Source organism: Hyperolius riggenbachi, chromosome 11, assembly GCF_040937935.1.
Source record: "Hyperolius riggenbachi isolate aHypRig1 chromosome 11, aHypRig1.pri, whole genome shotgun sequence".
Lineage (NCBI taxonomy): Eukaryota > Metazoa > Chordata > Amphibia > Anura > Hyperoliidae > Hyperolius > Hyperolius riggenbachi.
In genome coordinates this window covers 77327922-77340616 of record NC_090656.1, presented here as the reverse complement: position 1 = coordinate 77340616, position 12695 = coordinate 77327922, and the positions used below count along the sequence as shown (strand labels likewise).

Here is a 12695-nt window from a genome sequence, read left to right as displayed (position 1 = left end):
TGCTGTTGTGTATCTTTTAGGGCAGAGAGGAGGTTCAAGTTCAGGTCCACTTTAAACTGCATTTTTCCCCTCCAGAATTAAATCAGTGAAAGTACACCCCACCTCGAAATGACCCCACTAACCTCCCTCTTTCTGCATGCGTAGTAATGCTGCCTAGATCAGGAACCATGACAGCTCGGGAAGAGTAATAGCCTGCAGTAATCAGCAAACATACACACCCAGTTGCCTCTAATCCCTTGGCAGGGCTGACGTGTACACACACTAGATGAAAGCCAGACGAGGCTGATAACGGCTGCCACTCCTGATCACCTAGTGTGTGTACAGCGGCCCCTATTCAACACAGTGGGTTAGCTCAGTTGAGTGCTGCCCGAGGGCGTTGTTCGCTTTACCACTAATCCTATCCAATAAAAAGCAAGTGTCCTTATGTCAGTGCTTTGCGCTACTGCGCATGTCAAGCACTGACAGCCGTTGGGACAGGACGCTGGATGGGCCGGCCGGTCGGATGGGCCGCGTGAAGAGACCTAGAGCCCGTTTTTAAACGGGCTTAGTTCAACTAGTAATCAATAAAGGATGTTAAACAAATCACTTGTGAACTGATAATTTGATTGTTATGTGGGGAACAGACCAATCATGAAAGGATCGGTTGCAGTGGCAAACTTAGACCAATTGAAAAAGAAAATCAACAGTAAATAAGCTTGGATCAATTGGAAGAAAAATCAAATGAATAGTTTATAACTGATTTTGACTGTAAAAAAAAAAAAAATCACTGGAAAAACGTAACACTAATTGCTTATGGTTAATTAACCCTTCACTTTATTTAACACCAACAATATCGATCAGTTTTCTTAAATTGTACCTATGATACTGTAATCTTTTAATAAATGGCAAGAAACATGAAGCATTCCACATCAGAGGCCACTTGACTCCCTCTACAATGTGCTTAGTAGGGATGGTTAATGAGATGCAAATAATTTTGAGTTGATGTAGCATTATGCAAATTTTGTATTCAAATGTATGCAGCTTGAAAATAAACCAATCAAATTCTGCTGAGGTAAAATTATTTGCATCTCATTGACCATCCCTAGTGCTTAGCATTGAGCACCAAAAGGTCAGGAACATCCTTGATGAGAGATATAGCCAGGGGGTAATGCAGCTAAGCAAATTCAGGCGTTCCCCTTTAAGCCACAAAACTGTATTTTCATGATACAGGAAGTGAGAGTTAAGCCACCATATACAGTTCATCATGATGAGGAAATGTACTTTGTGACTTCTGCTTTTTACACAAGGTGGAATGCTTGTAATTATTCTAGGCTATGTGACATTTGGGCTGTGGTGACTGTATTACAGCAGTGATCTCACCACAATGCTATGGGAACAGCAGGTTTCCCTCAATGCTAGAAACATTCCTGTCCACTAGTGCTTTGCTAATATTGGAAAATTATCTCTAAATTACTTTTAATGGAGTTTGGGATAAAAGGAGGACAAAGGACAAAAACATAAGTCTTGCAATACATAAAATGGATGACACCTACCCTGGAAAAATATCTTTACAAATGTGCAAGCTCTGAGGCTGCCAGCCAGTTCTGAATTTCAACAGTTCTTAGCTAGTCACTTGGCAGGAGGAAGTTCAGACTTTAAAAAGGAAATTACAGAACACACAACACTCAGTTCCGCACTACATGTTGCACACTCCTTGGCAACCAGATTATTGGAACTACCCGTCACCTAGAGTTCTACAGTCAAACACTGAGGTGGTGGCTGTTTTAATGTGTTATTCAGCCAGCCAGTGTGGCCCCAGTTGTACCAATGCACAAGCTCATTAGGCCTAGGCACCCATCTAATTTATAGTGCCTCAGTCCCAAAAAAAACTCCATGCATACTGCGACCAAAATTGGGAGCGAGTGATGGCAAAGCTGCCAGCAATATCAATGAAGGTGAAGCAAACTTTATTATTATGTTTTTATAGGACACTGACGTATTTGCTGACAGAGTACATTGCACAATTCATGTCGTCAAAGTCTCTAAATAAAGCTCACTAGTAAATGTCCCTCCTACAGTCTACTGGTAATCTGGGTACAACCTATCAAATTGCTTTTGGAAAGCCATAGACCTTTGTGCTTGTTTCAGGCGAGTGATTTAGACCCTACTGACCCAAAAGATCAGCAGCACTTTCAGGCAACTGGTATTGTTTAAAATTAAATCAATATAGCAGCTTTCATAGGTCTCACACCTCGGGTTCCCTTTGAAGGGCCAGCATTGTCACTGCACAAGCCATTTTGTCTGAGGGCTTACAAGGGAAATTAGTAAAGGTGTATTCTTCAGTTTCTCCTTTCAATATATTCTGTGCACAGCCAGGGCTGTCACTGGCGAGTCTGTACTATAATGCAATATCCTGCAATGTATAAATATGATCTAAGTAAGAGACTCTGTAACAAAATGTTCAGCCTCATTTCTTCTATCCTATAAGTACCTATAACTGTTCTTATGTGGTCTCTCTTACTGCAGCCTTTCCTAGTTGCACAGTGGCTGTATTATCTCTGTTATATAATCTAATCTTCTTTCCATTGTCAGCTTTGTCGGCTCAGGCAGGAATATGCTGCTCTACTGTGATAGGGGGAAGTTATACACACCCTCTCCACACCACCTCCAGGCTCTGTAGGAGTCACAGACTAAGCTTCTCTCAGCCTATCACATGCTGGTTAGCAGCCATGTCTTTTGTTTGTAAACACTGCCTAAAACTGGCAATTACAAGCCAGGATTGCAGCAGGGAGTGGCAGAAACAGCGCAGAGGCGTCCAGGAGAACATAATGAATAGAATGGTATGCTTTTTATTGTAAGAATCTTAAGAGTACAGATTCTTTTTAAGAAAAAGCGATGTTACAGTTTAAAGAGGAACTCCAGTGAAAATGATGTAGTAAAAAAAGTGCTTCATTTTTTACCATAATTATGTATAAAAGATTTAGTCAGTGTTTGCTCATTGTAAAATCTTTCCTCTCTCCGATTTACATTCTGACATTTATTACATGGTGACATTTTTACTGTGGGCAGGTTATGTAGCTGCTCCTAGCTGTTTTGGCTGTTAGAGACAGCTGTAAACAGCCATTTCCTGTCTGTGGACATTGTTACATTGTGGCAGTTTGCCCTGAGTACCGCGGTACTCAGAGCTTCTTGTGGGAGGGGTTTCAGCACAAAATCAGTCATACAGCGCCCCCTGATGGTCTGTTTGTGAAAATCATTATATTTCTCATGTAAAAGTGGGTATCAGCTACTGATTGGGATAAAGTTCAATTCTAGGTTGGAGTTTCTCTTTAAGCCTTGCTGGCATTCTGCATGATTTAGCACAAGGCTATGTAGAGATAACACCAGCCTCACCTATAAATGCAGGTTCCTTCTCCTTGCTGTCATGGCTAGTGCTAAATGCTACATGGGCAATTTATACCCTCAGAGAAAGTTCATGAACTGCAGCACTTCTGCCCACAGGGAAGCTCACACATGATCCAGATCATTTCTCAGACTGTCATACTCTCCAGTGAAAATTAATTACTCATTTACTGTAAGCAAAGATAAAAAGCTGATGTGTTAATTAGTTGTATTTATATTACAACACGGCTTACAGCAATAACCTGCTTTTCCTTTACACCAGAGTCCTTTCATGCACCTCACATCTCTCTCTGTGTTCTACAGATATAAATATACATGATGGGGCCTTGTACATTTGGAGCAGACATCTGCCTTCTGCTTATTTTATAGAAATTAACTAAGCAGATTGAAGTATTTATCCTAGTAAATAATTCACCCAAACCTTAACCTTGCCTTTGAGTCCTGCTAATAATACCTTCCTGTGTAACATTAGGAGGCACCATCTGTTAGCCTACATTCAGAGTCACGGCCTGATAGCGCAGACACGGCTTCTACACAGGGCTTATGGATTCAAGCTAAAGACAGCGTATCTAAAGCTGCCTCTGTACATTCACTTTGCATTCAGCAGTCAGACGGGCACTGAAAGGGATACAGAACAGGACATGTCCCACTGGGGTAGCTTTTTAAAGTACATGTGTCTATGGCGCCCGGATAAAACATTCCATTATGGAGAAGCAATCCATGTGCTACATTAATGCTGACATTTATATAGCGTTTTTTGCTATCCCAGGGGGTAATGGGAGGAGAGGGATTCCCTGCTCAAAATGCCCACAAGGGGCGTTCCTGCAGGCTTTCCACAGCTGCCATTGGGCAGCTGTCTCTCCCTGGCCATGCCCCCTGCCGCTCCCCCGCCTCCCTGCAAGCGGAGAGAGAATCTCTCTCTCTCTTTCTAGAGTCGTGACACCAAAGGTTACAAAAGCGAAAATAAAGAATATCTGGCCAAGAGAGTGGCGGGGATGGCGACTGATTCGCACAGCTCCACGGATCAAGTAGCCTAGTTTTTTTTTTTTTATATCCCCACGTGCTCTCTTTAAAGGGATTCTGTGGATAGTAAAAAGAAACAAAATCCAACACTTACCTGGGGCTTCTATCGGCCCCTTGAAGCTGTCCTGTGCCGTCCTACTACGATCTTCCTTTGCAAGACTACGGCTGCTCGGCCGTGCATGTGCTCGCGTCTCCGGGAGCTTACTGCGCAGGCGAAGTACGAGAAAACCTCGTACTGCTCCTGCGCAGTAGGCTCACGGAGACGCGAGCAGGAGTGCACACTATTCATCTTGTTAGAGGAAAACCGTAAATTCCGGCGTATAAGATGACTGGGCGTATAAGACGACCCCCAAACTTTTCTAGTTAAAATATAGAGTTTAAGACTACCGTATAAGACTACATCTCTTCCAAAGCACACCAAATAAAAAATTCTAAAAAAATAAATAAATCATATACTGGTGCTATGTATGAACAGATACAGGTGCTGTACTGTATGTGGTACCCAGTATATAGGCGACTGACTGGTTGGATTGGTCAACTCTCCTTGTCTACCTGTTTATCAGAGCAGTATGGTAGAATAGATCGCGCTATGCCCATAAAACATGCCTCTTTCACCCTTCTGGCCCGCCCATGTATCCTATTTACCTCCTTCTCTGTCTCTCAGATCTCGCACATGTGCGCCTTCGCCACTTCACTACAGTCCCCAGCAGCGAGATCTGAGAGTCGATAACAGGCGAGGGCGTATCACCCGGCATCAATGACACCCGGCGTATAAGACGACCCCTGACTTTTGACAGCTACAGGGGGCCTATAGAAACCCCAGGTAAGGGCTTGCTCACACTGCAGGCGTTTTTTGCTTTTTTTTCGCCAGCGAGCGTTTTTTAAAAACGCCCCCAACCGCGTGGACAATGAATGTCTATGAGAAGGTTCATATCAGCGTGGGTCGTGCGCTGTGCAGGTAGCAAAGCGGTGTGTGTACCATTTTTGAGGCGATTCCGCCTCAATGGAAAGTATAGGAGAAATGCAAAACGCTCACAAAATCGTTATGTGTAGCGATTGCGTTTCGCGTTTTTAAAAATAAATTCATTGTATTTATTCTTTTCTGGGTCAAAGAGTTCACTTCACTGACTTGCGTCAGGGAGTGAATTACAAAACCGCTCTGCAAACGCTTAAAAAACCGATAAGCACAAAAATGAACGCCTCAAAAAACAGAAACAAACGGAACGCCATGTGAACAAGGCCTAATGTTAGGAATACATGGTAAGATAATGCGCCGGAATAGAGCCAGCGGCTCGATGCCGGCGCGTCCCCCCGGATCGATTCCCGCTCGTCCCCGCGAGCACTTCTTATCAGCTGTTCGGTTTTTTTGCATTGTCCGCCTGCGGTGATCAAGCGCGGAATCGATCCGCCGCGGTGATTGGACACGTCGGAAATCAGCGGCTCGACTGATAAGGAAAAACTCACCGTGTATGTCCAGCATAAGTGTGTTTTTTTATTTTTTTTTATTTTACTAAAAACCCTGAACAAGCATGCAGATCAAATGTCTATGACACATCTGACAAGATTAGCTGCATTCTTGTTTCAGATGTGTGATTTAGACCCCACTGACCAGAAAGATCGGCAGCAATGCCAGGCAACTGGTATTGTTTAAAAGGAAATAAGTACTGCAGCTTCCATAGGTCTCACACCTTGGGTTCCTTTTAAGTTATAAGTGGGAACACCAAGAAATCAATGGCTGCAAAGCTTTCCACCGCACCAGTTGGCACAAAGATAGCACTGGAGGCCTTTCAATCAATTATAAACAGACTTGTGCTGAAATCTGAGTGGTGCAAAGAGGTAAATAAATGATACAGTACTTCCTAACACACTTCTGATCAGGGATAAGTAGATCACCAGCTGGATCAGGTGAACATTGCGCAGTTTATGGCCAGTACATATTTTGCATTAGTAGCTCTCTACTCAAGGCACTCTTCCAATGCCAGCATCCTCTTATTCTGCTTTTTATATTGAGATGCCATCCACTTGTGGGATTTCTTTGCTCAAAGCTGCGCACATGCCTGCAGCTGCACTTCCATGATTGCTCTCCAGCGGAAGGCCATAGAAACCTCAAAAAGCATCATGACAAATGACTAGCTACAGCACTGCACAGCTCATTCTAGGCATCATCCTAAGGAGGCCTGAAAAAGACGAGCGAACCTGAACTCTTGTACAGGACAGGAGGAAAACAAAGAAATGCACCCTGTATGTATTTAGAGAGTTTAGCCTGTCTAATCCCCCCTCATCTGTGACTAATCACAACTGTAATTTGATCTCTCAGCTGTGTCAGTTGGCTGCCTCAGCAGAGCAGCTAATTTGTAAACACAGGATGTTAACCCTATGTCTGCTTCCATGAAAGCAGGAAGTAGACACGCTGCAGATTTATTGCAAGATTTGTATCAGCTGTAACAAAGAAATGTTTTCCTTTAACCTCTTGAGGACTGCAGGGCTAAACCCCCCTAGTGACCAGGCCATTTTTAGTCAAAAAGGCCACTGAAGCTTTAAGGCCAAGCTGCAGGGCCGCACAACATAGCACACAAGTGATCCCCCCCCCCCCTTTTCTCCCCACCAACAGAGCTCTCTGTTGGTGGGGTCTGATCTCTCCCCCATGTTTATTTTTTATCAATATTTATGTTTGTGGGTTTTTTTCTAAAACGCTGTTCCTTTAAACCCCTTCCTTCCCTCCCCCCAGCCAATCATGGCGATCAGCTCTCATAGGCTTCACCCTATGAGAGCCGATCGCTCTCTTGTCCCCCAGGGGGACAGCCGTGCCACACGGCTGTCCCCAGTGCAGTGCTGCTGCCGATCGCAGCGCTGCACAGGCTAAATAGACGGCGATCACGCCGTCTAACAGTCTCCCGAGCGGCAATAGCCGCTCGGAGACTGAAGGCAGGGCGGAGCTCCGCCTCCCAAGCAGAAGATGCGCGCGCAGCCTGCGCGCGATCTCCTGCAAAACAGAGCCCCAGGACTTTACGCGAATTGGAGTTAGGCGGTCCTGGGGCTGCCGCCGTGGCCACGCCCATTGGCGTGACTCGGTCGGCAAGAGGTTAAAGGTTACAATGTTGTTGCTTATATTTTAGAGCAGAGAGGAAGGAGGAAGGAAGTTTAGGTCCGCTTTAAAGCCTACTATACACACTCAATTTTCATTGGCTAATCACTGACCAATTTTACCACCTCCATGTGGTATGAGAGTTTACCTAAACAATCTGCTGATAGCATTCAAACCTGTTGGCCCTCATACTACATGGAGGTGGTAAAATTGGCCAATCAAAATTGAAGGAGTGTACCAGGTGTAAAGTGAACCTAAACCAAAGGAAAAAAAAAACAAAACAAAAAACTTGGGGCTTCTACCAGCACCTTGCAGCAACTCTGTGCCCGCGCCGTCATTCACCGATCCTCCGAAGTTTCGTTTTCCACCGGCTGGCCAGTCAATGGCCGCTGGCCAGTCAATGGCCACTGTGCCTCTGCGGCCCTGGCCACATGCGTTCTCATTCACTCTACCGCAGCCGGGAGCATCCTGCACATGTGCAGTACGATATTTGCGCATGTGCAGGACGCTCCTGGCGATGGAAGTGTGAACAAGAACGTGCGTAGCCAGGGCTGTGCAGGCACAGTGGTCATCGACTGGCCAGTTGGGAGAATACAAAAGTTAGCCGCTGCGGGGAACGGAGAATCGTTCCAGGACGGGGTGGGCACAGGGTGGCTGCTAGAAGCCCCAGGTAAATGAAACACTTTTTTTTTACTTTGGTTTAGGTTTCCTTTAAATGAAATCTTACGTTAAAAAAAAACAAAACAGGTTAACTTAACCAGGGCTTCTTGCATCCCCGGGGTCATCCTGTGCCTTCACTGTCTTTTGGCATCCCTCCAGCAAGCAGCATCAACCCCCGCAATGCTGGCTGGTTACGCGCACCATGATCAAGCTCCAGCTGCCGGCAACATTCTATGCATGCGCAGTATAGGAACAGCACATGTGCAGAGCGCTTCCAGTAATGGGAGCATGATCAGGGTGCGTGCGGCTCGGAGGCCTGCATGCGCAGTAGCCTCCGACTAGCCGCGATTGGCCAGATTTGTGGGGGTTGCAGCTGCTCGCTGGAGGCATTCGGAAGGACGGCGCAGGCACAGGATGACTCCGGGGGGCTGCAAGAAGCCCCAGTTGAGTTAAACTGTTTTTGTACTTCGGGCTTCAATAACCCTCTAAGGAAAAAAAAGAAGAAGATATCTGACACAAAATTAAAGAATAATTCCAATCAAATAATACATTTGAGTTAAAGTACCTCTGCATAGCAGACTACAATACCACTTTAACTACAGAGCACGATCCCCCTCTATGTCTGTCATACAGCCCTTTTCTCTTTCTAGTACGCTTATCTATTCCCATCACAGTCCCTCTTTGCTTATTATATTATATTATCCATACACAAATAACCATCCGCCTGCTGCTTTATTTAGCACATAAAGATTGCCAGCTCTCTGGAGGAGACACGTCCTCCCCTGCTGATCCTATTTACAGGTTGTTTATGACAGCGTCATGCAAAGCAGTTCACAAACAGCAGTGCTGGGGCCTTGGACCTGGTGCACAAGTAATACACTCTGCATAATTACACCGAGATTAATGAATGAGCAGCAGCGAGATGGGCTTCACCAGAGACACACAGCAGCTCAGGGCTTTTACAGGAAAAGTAATGAAAGTGTTTCAATAGAAAGACAAGAAAAGGGATTTGCTGGAACATCAGTGACTGATCTGCTACAACAAGTGCTGATTGCATTTCTACATTCCTAGAGCTACATGGGCTTCTTCATAACAAGCTTGCAGTTCACCTGAACAGAGGGATATGGAGGCTGCCATATTTATTTCATTCTAAATGATTTCAGTTACCTGGCTATCCTGCTGATCTCTTTGGCTCCATTTCCATCAATTTTAGCCATAAATCAATAAAAAATACAATTTGGCATGTTTGTTAAAAAGATTTCCAGGCAGATTTGATCAGAGTGATCAATTCTGCAGGGCAAATGAGATGTGTATGGCCTGCTTTACATGTTTGCCAGTGATAGCCTTTGAAGGACAAGTGCCTGGCTGTCCAACTGAGTCTCTGCCTTTTATACTGATACTTTTAGCCATAGACCTTGAACAAGCATGCAGGTCAGATATTTGACCCAAGTTTGACTGTGTTTGCCACATGCTTGTTTCAGGCAGGGCTGTGGAGTTGGTAGAAAAATCAGCCGACTCCAACTCAGACTCCTCAGTTTATGAAACCACTGACTCCAGCTACCCAGAAGCCTCCGCTCCCAGTCTCCCACTCCACAGCCTTGGAAGGGTTATGGAGCGAGTACAAAAATTATTCAACTCAGACTCCTGTTTACGAAACCACCGATTCCAGGTACCCAAAAATTGCTCTGCAACTCCGACTCAAGTTTCAGATGTGCAATTCAGACGCTACTAGTGCATAAAAGATCAGCAGGAAATAAATATGGCAGCCACCATATCCCTCTCACTTCAGTTGTGAAAATATATACAAATAAGAAGTACGTTTTTTCCAGAGTAAAATGAGCAATACGTTACTTTTCTCCTATGTTGCTGTCACTTACAGTAGGTAGTAGAAATCTGACATTACCGACAGGTTGTGGGCTAGTCCATCTCTCCATAGGGGATTCTCAGCATGGCCCTTATTCTTTATATAGACATTCCCTGAAAAAGATTTATACAATGATGCTGGCCAGCCTCCCTGCTCGCTGCACACTATTTTGGAAGTTGGACAGAGCAACTGCCATTCACTAAGTGCTTTTGAAAATAAATAAATCCCAGGGAATCCCCTATGAAGAGATGGACTAGTCCAAACACTGTCACTTCTGTCAGATTTCTACTACCTACTGTGACAGCAACATAGGAGAAAAGTAATGTATGGCTCATTTTACTCTGGAAAAAAACGTACTTCTTATTTGTCTATATTTGCTCATATTTAAAATTTTAAAATTTTTCGGCATAGTGCCCCTTTATTGACTGCTAGCTCACATACCGTACATACACGCACAGCGCAGAGGCAGAAGAGCCTGTGGCACGGTTTGTACACTATAACAAACCCACGCTACTGGAAATGGTGATTAGAGATTAACTTCTTTAGGTTTTTATAGCTTTTAGAAAGGTAAGGCTGTTATGGAGGGCTGTTTGCTTCCATTGGCTCTGGTGATAACCTTCAGGCACACTCTGCAGTGATTCAGAGGACATGACCATCAGTGAATACACAGAGCTGGCATACCTGGTCATACTCCAGTGCTCCTGGGTAGAGAGGCCATCCTAGGAACAGCTCAGCAATCACACAGCCCAGCGACCACATGTCTATGGCTTCACAAAACGGCAACCCCAAAATGATCTCTGGAGCTCTGCAAAGCAAAACACACGCTTAGTTAGTTACAGCTCATAAAACAAGGCTTGTATTATTATTATCATTATTTTATAATAGGTAAACGAGGAGACACCCAGTATACACATTCAATGATTATTTCCGACATCCATATTTAAACTGTATTTGAAAACGGGCATTAAAAACAAGCAGAGTATCTGAACTACAGTACAGAGGCGCTTGACTCATTGAGTGACCATTGCTGTGTTTCTCCAAATTGAATGCCTGATGAAGCGAGGTATTGGCCCGTGAAACACGTTGCCTACCTGGAGATTTCCCAATAAATGTTACTTTTAACGGCTTACTGTCCGGTCATTTTGTACCTGAGGGAGGCGAGTCCACCTACCTCCCCTCCTTTTAAGCGGATTTTAATTATTTTATCCTTGTTGGCACCTCTGTTACTCCGGTTTTACCGCAGATCTAGTCCACCCTGGGTGGAAGGGTGTATCCTCATTCTTCTTCTTTCTACAGAGAGCGACTTTTTAATACCCGAGTGGGGTCAGGTCATAATCCTCCCCACCTGCCTGTTCAGTGGTTACCTTTGTTGTAACCCATATTTGTGAGTACATTTAGTTTATGTATAACCTATTCCCTATTGTTCAACATTCTGAACCATATTGGGCTCTTGGTTTCATTTCTGTTCTTTTCCAGCTACAGTTCAACAAATAGTTTAAAGGTCTAGTTCAGGTTAGTCTTTTTATGCGTATTATAAGGAATATATCTATTTGTAAAGTACAAAGTTATTGCAGATAAACCTTTTTTTGAATAACTTTTTATTACCTGGCTGACTGGGTATGCAATACTGACTTTCCTATGCAGATACTAAATGGCTGAACTGAACAGCAGTCTGTGCTTTGTCCAAATTCCTCCCCCAACCTATTATCACCCATGTGAGGTGATCAAGGAGGAGCTTGGAGGAGCATTAGTCAGTCTTTCATTGAGAAAACAGAGCTGACCCTCCCCTCCATCTCCCTTTGCTCCACATGAGGGGGCAGATAGAGGAGTTTGGCGAGGTTCAGGGTAGATGGATTGGGAGGGAGGGTGGATGAGGCTCGGGGTAGATGGATTTGGAGGGAGGGTGGATGAGGCTCGGGGTAGATGGATTTGGAGGGAGGGTGGATGAGGCTCGGGGCAGATGGCTTGGGTGGGAGGGTGGGTGAGACTTGGGGCAGATTGATTGGGTGGGATGGTGGCTAAGTCTTGGGGCAGATGGACTGGGTGGGAGGGTGGGTAAGGCTCGGGGCAGATGGACTGGGTGGGAGGGTGGGTAAGGCTCGGGGCAGATGGACTGGGTGGGAGGGTGGGTAAGGCTCGGGGCAGATGGACTGGGTGGGAGGGTGGGTAAGGCTCGGGGCAGATGGATCGGGTGGGAGGGTGGGTGAGGCTCGGGGCAGATGGATCGGGTGGGAGGGTGGGTGATGCTCGGGGCAGATGGATTGGGTGAGAGTGTGATCGAGGATCGGGGCAGATGGATTGGGTGGGAGAGTGATCGAGGCTCGGGGCAGATGGATGGGGTGGGTGAGGTGTGAGGCAGATGGAGGAGGTGGGTGAGGTGTGAGGAAGATGGAGGAGGTGGGTGAGGCTCAGAGCAGATAGATAGGGTGGGTGAGACTGGGGGCAGATGGATAGGGTCAGGTAAGATGGATGGGATGATGAGGCTTGAGTCAGGTTGAGGGGGTGGGTAAGTCTCAGGGCAGATGGATTGGGTTGGTGAGGCTCGGGGCAGATGGATTGGGTTGGTGAGGCTCGGGGCAGATGGATTGGGTTGGTGAGGCTCGGGGCAGATGGATGGGGTTGGTGAGGCTCGGGGCAGATGGATGGAGTGGGTGAGACTTGGGGCAGATGGAAAGGGTGGGT

At 45.6% G+C, this 12695-nt stretch overlaps 1 protein-coding gene across 2 annotated transcripts in view; it reads right to left on the bottom strand.

Moving 5' to 3' along the window:
• The window catches only part of HIPK3 (homeodomain interacting protein kinase 3), a 185513-nt gene that overhangs the window by 60775 nt on the left and 112043 nt on the right, over nucleotides 1-12695 (bottom strand). For both annotated transcript variants that reach the window (XM_068260243.1, XM_068260244.1), the window contains exon 3: nucleotides 10695-10818. In XM_068260243.1, the coding sequence (XP_068116344.1) occupies nucleotides 10695-10818 (124 nt within the window). The remainder of the gene's footprint in view (nucleotides 1-10694; nucleotides 10819-12695) is intronic.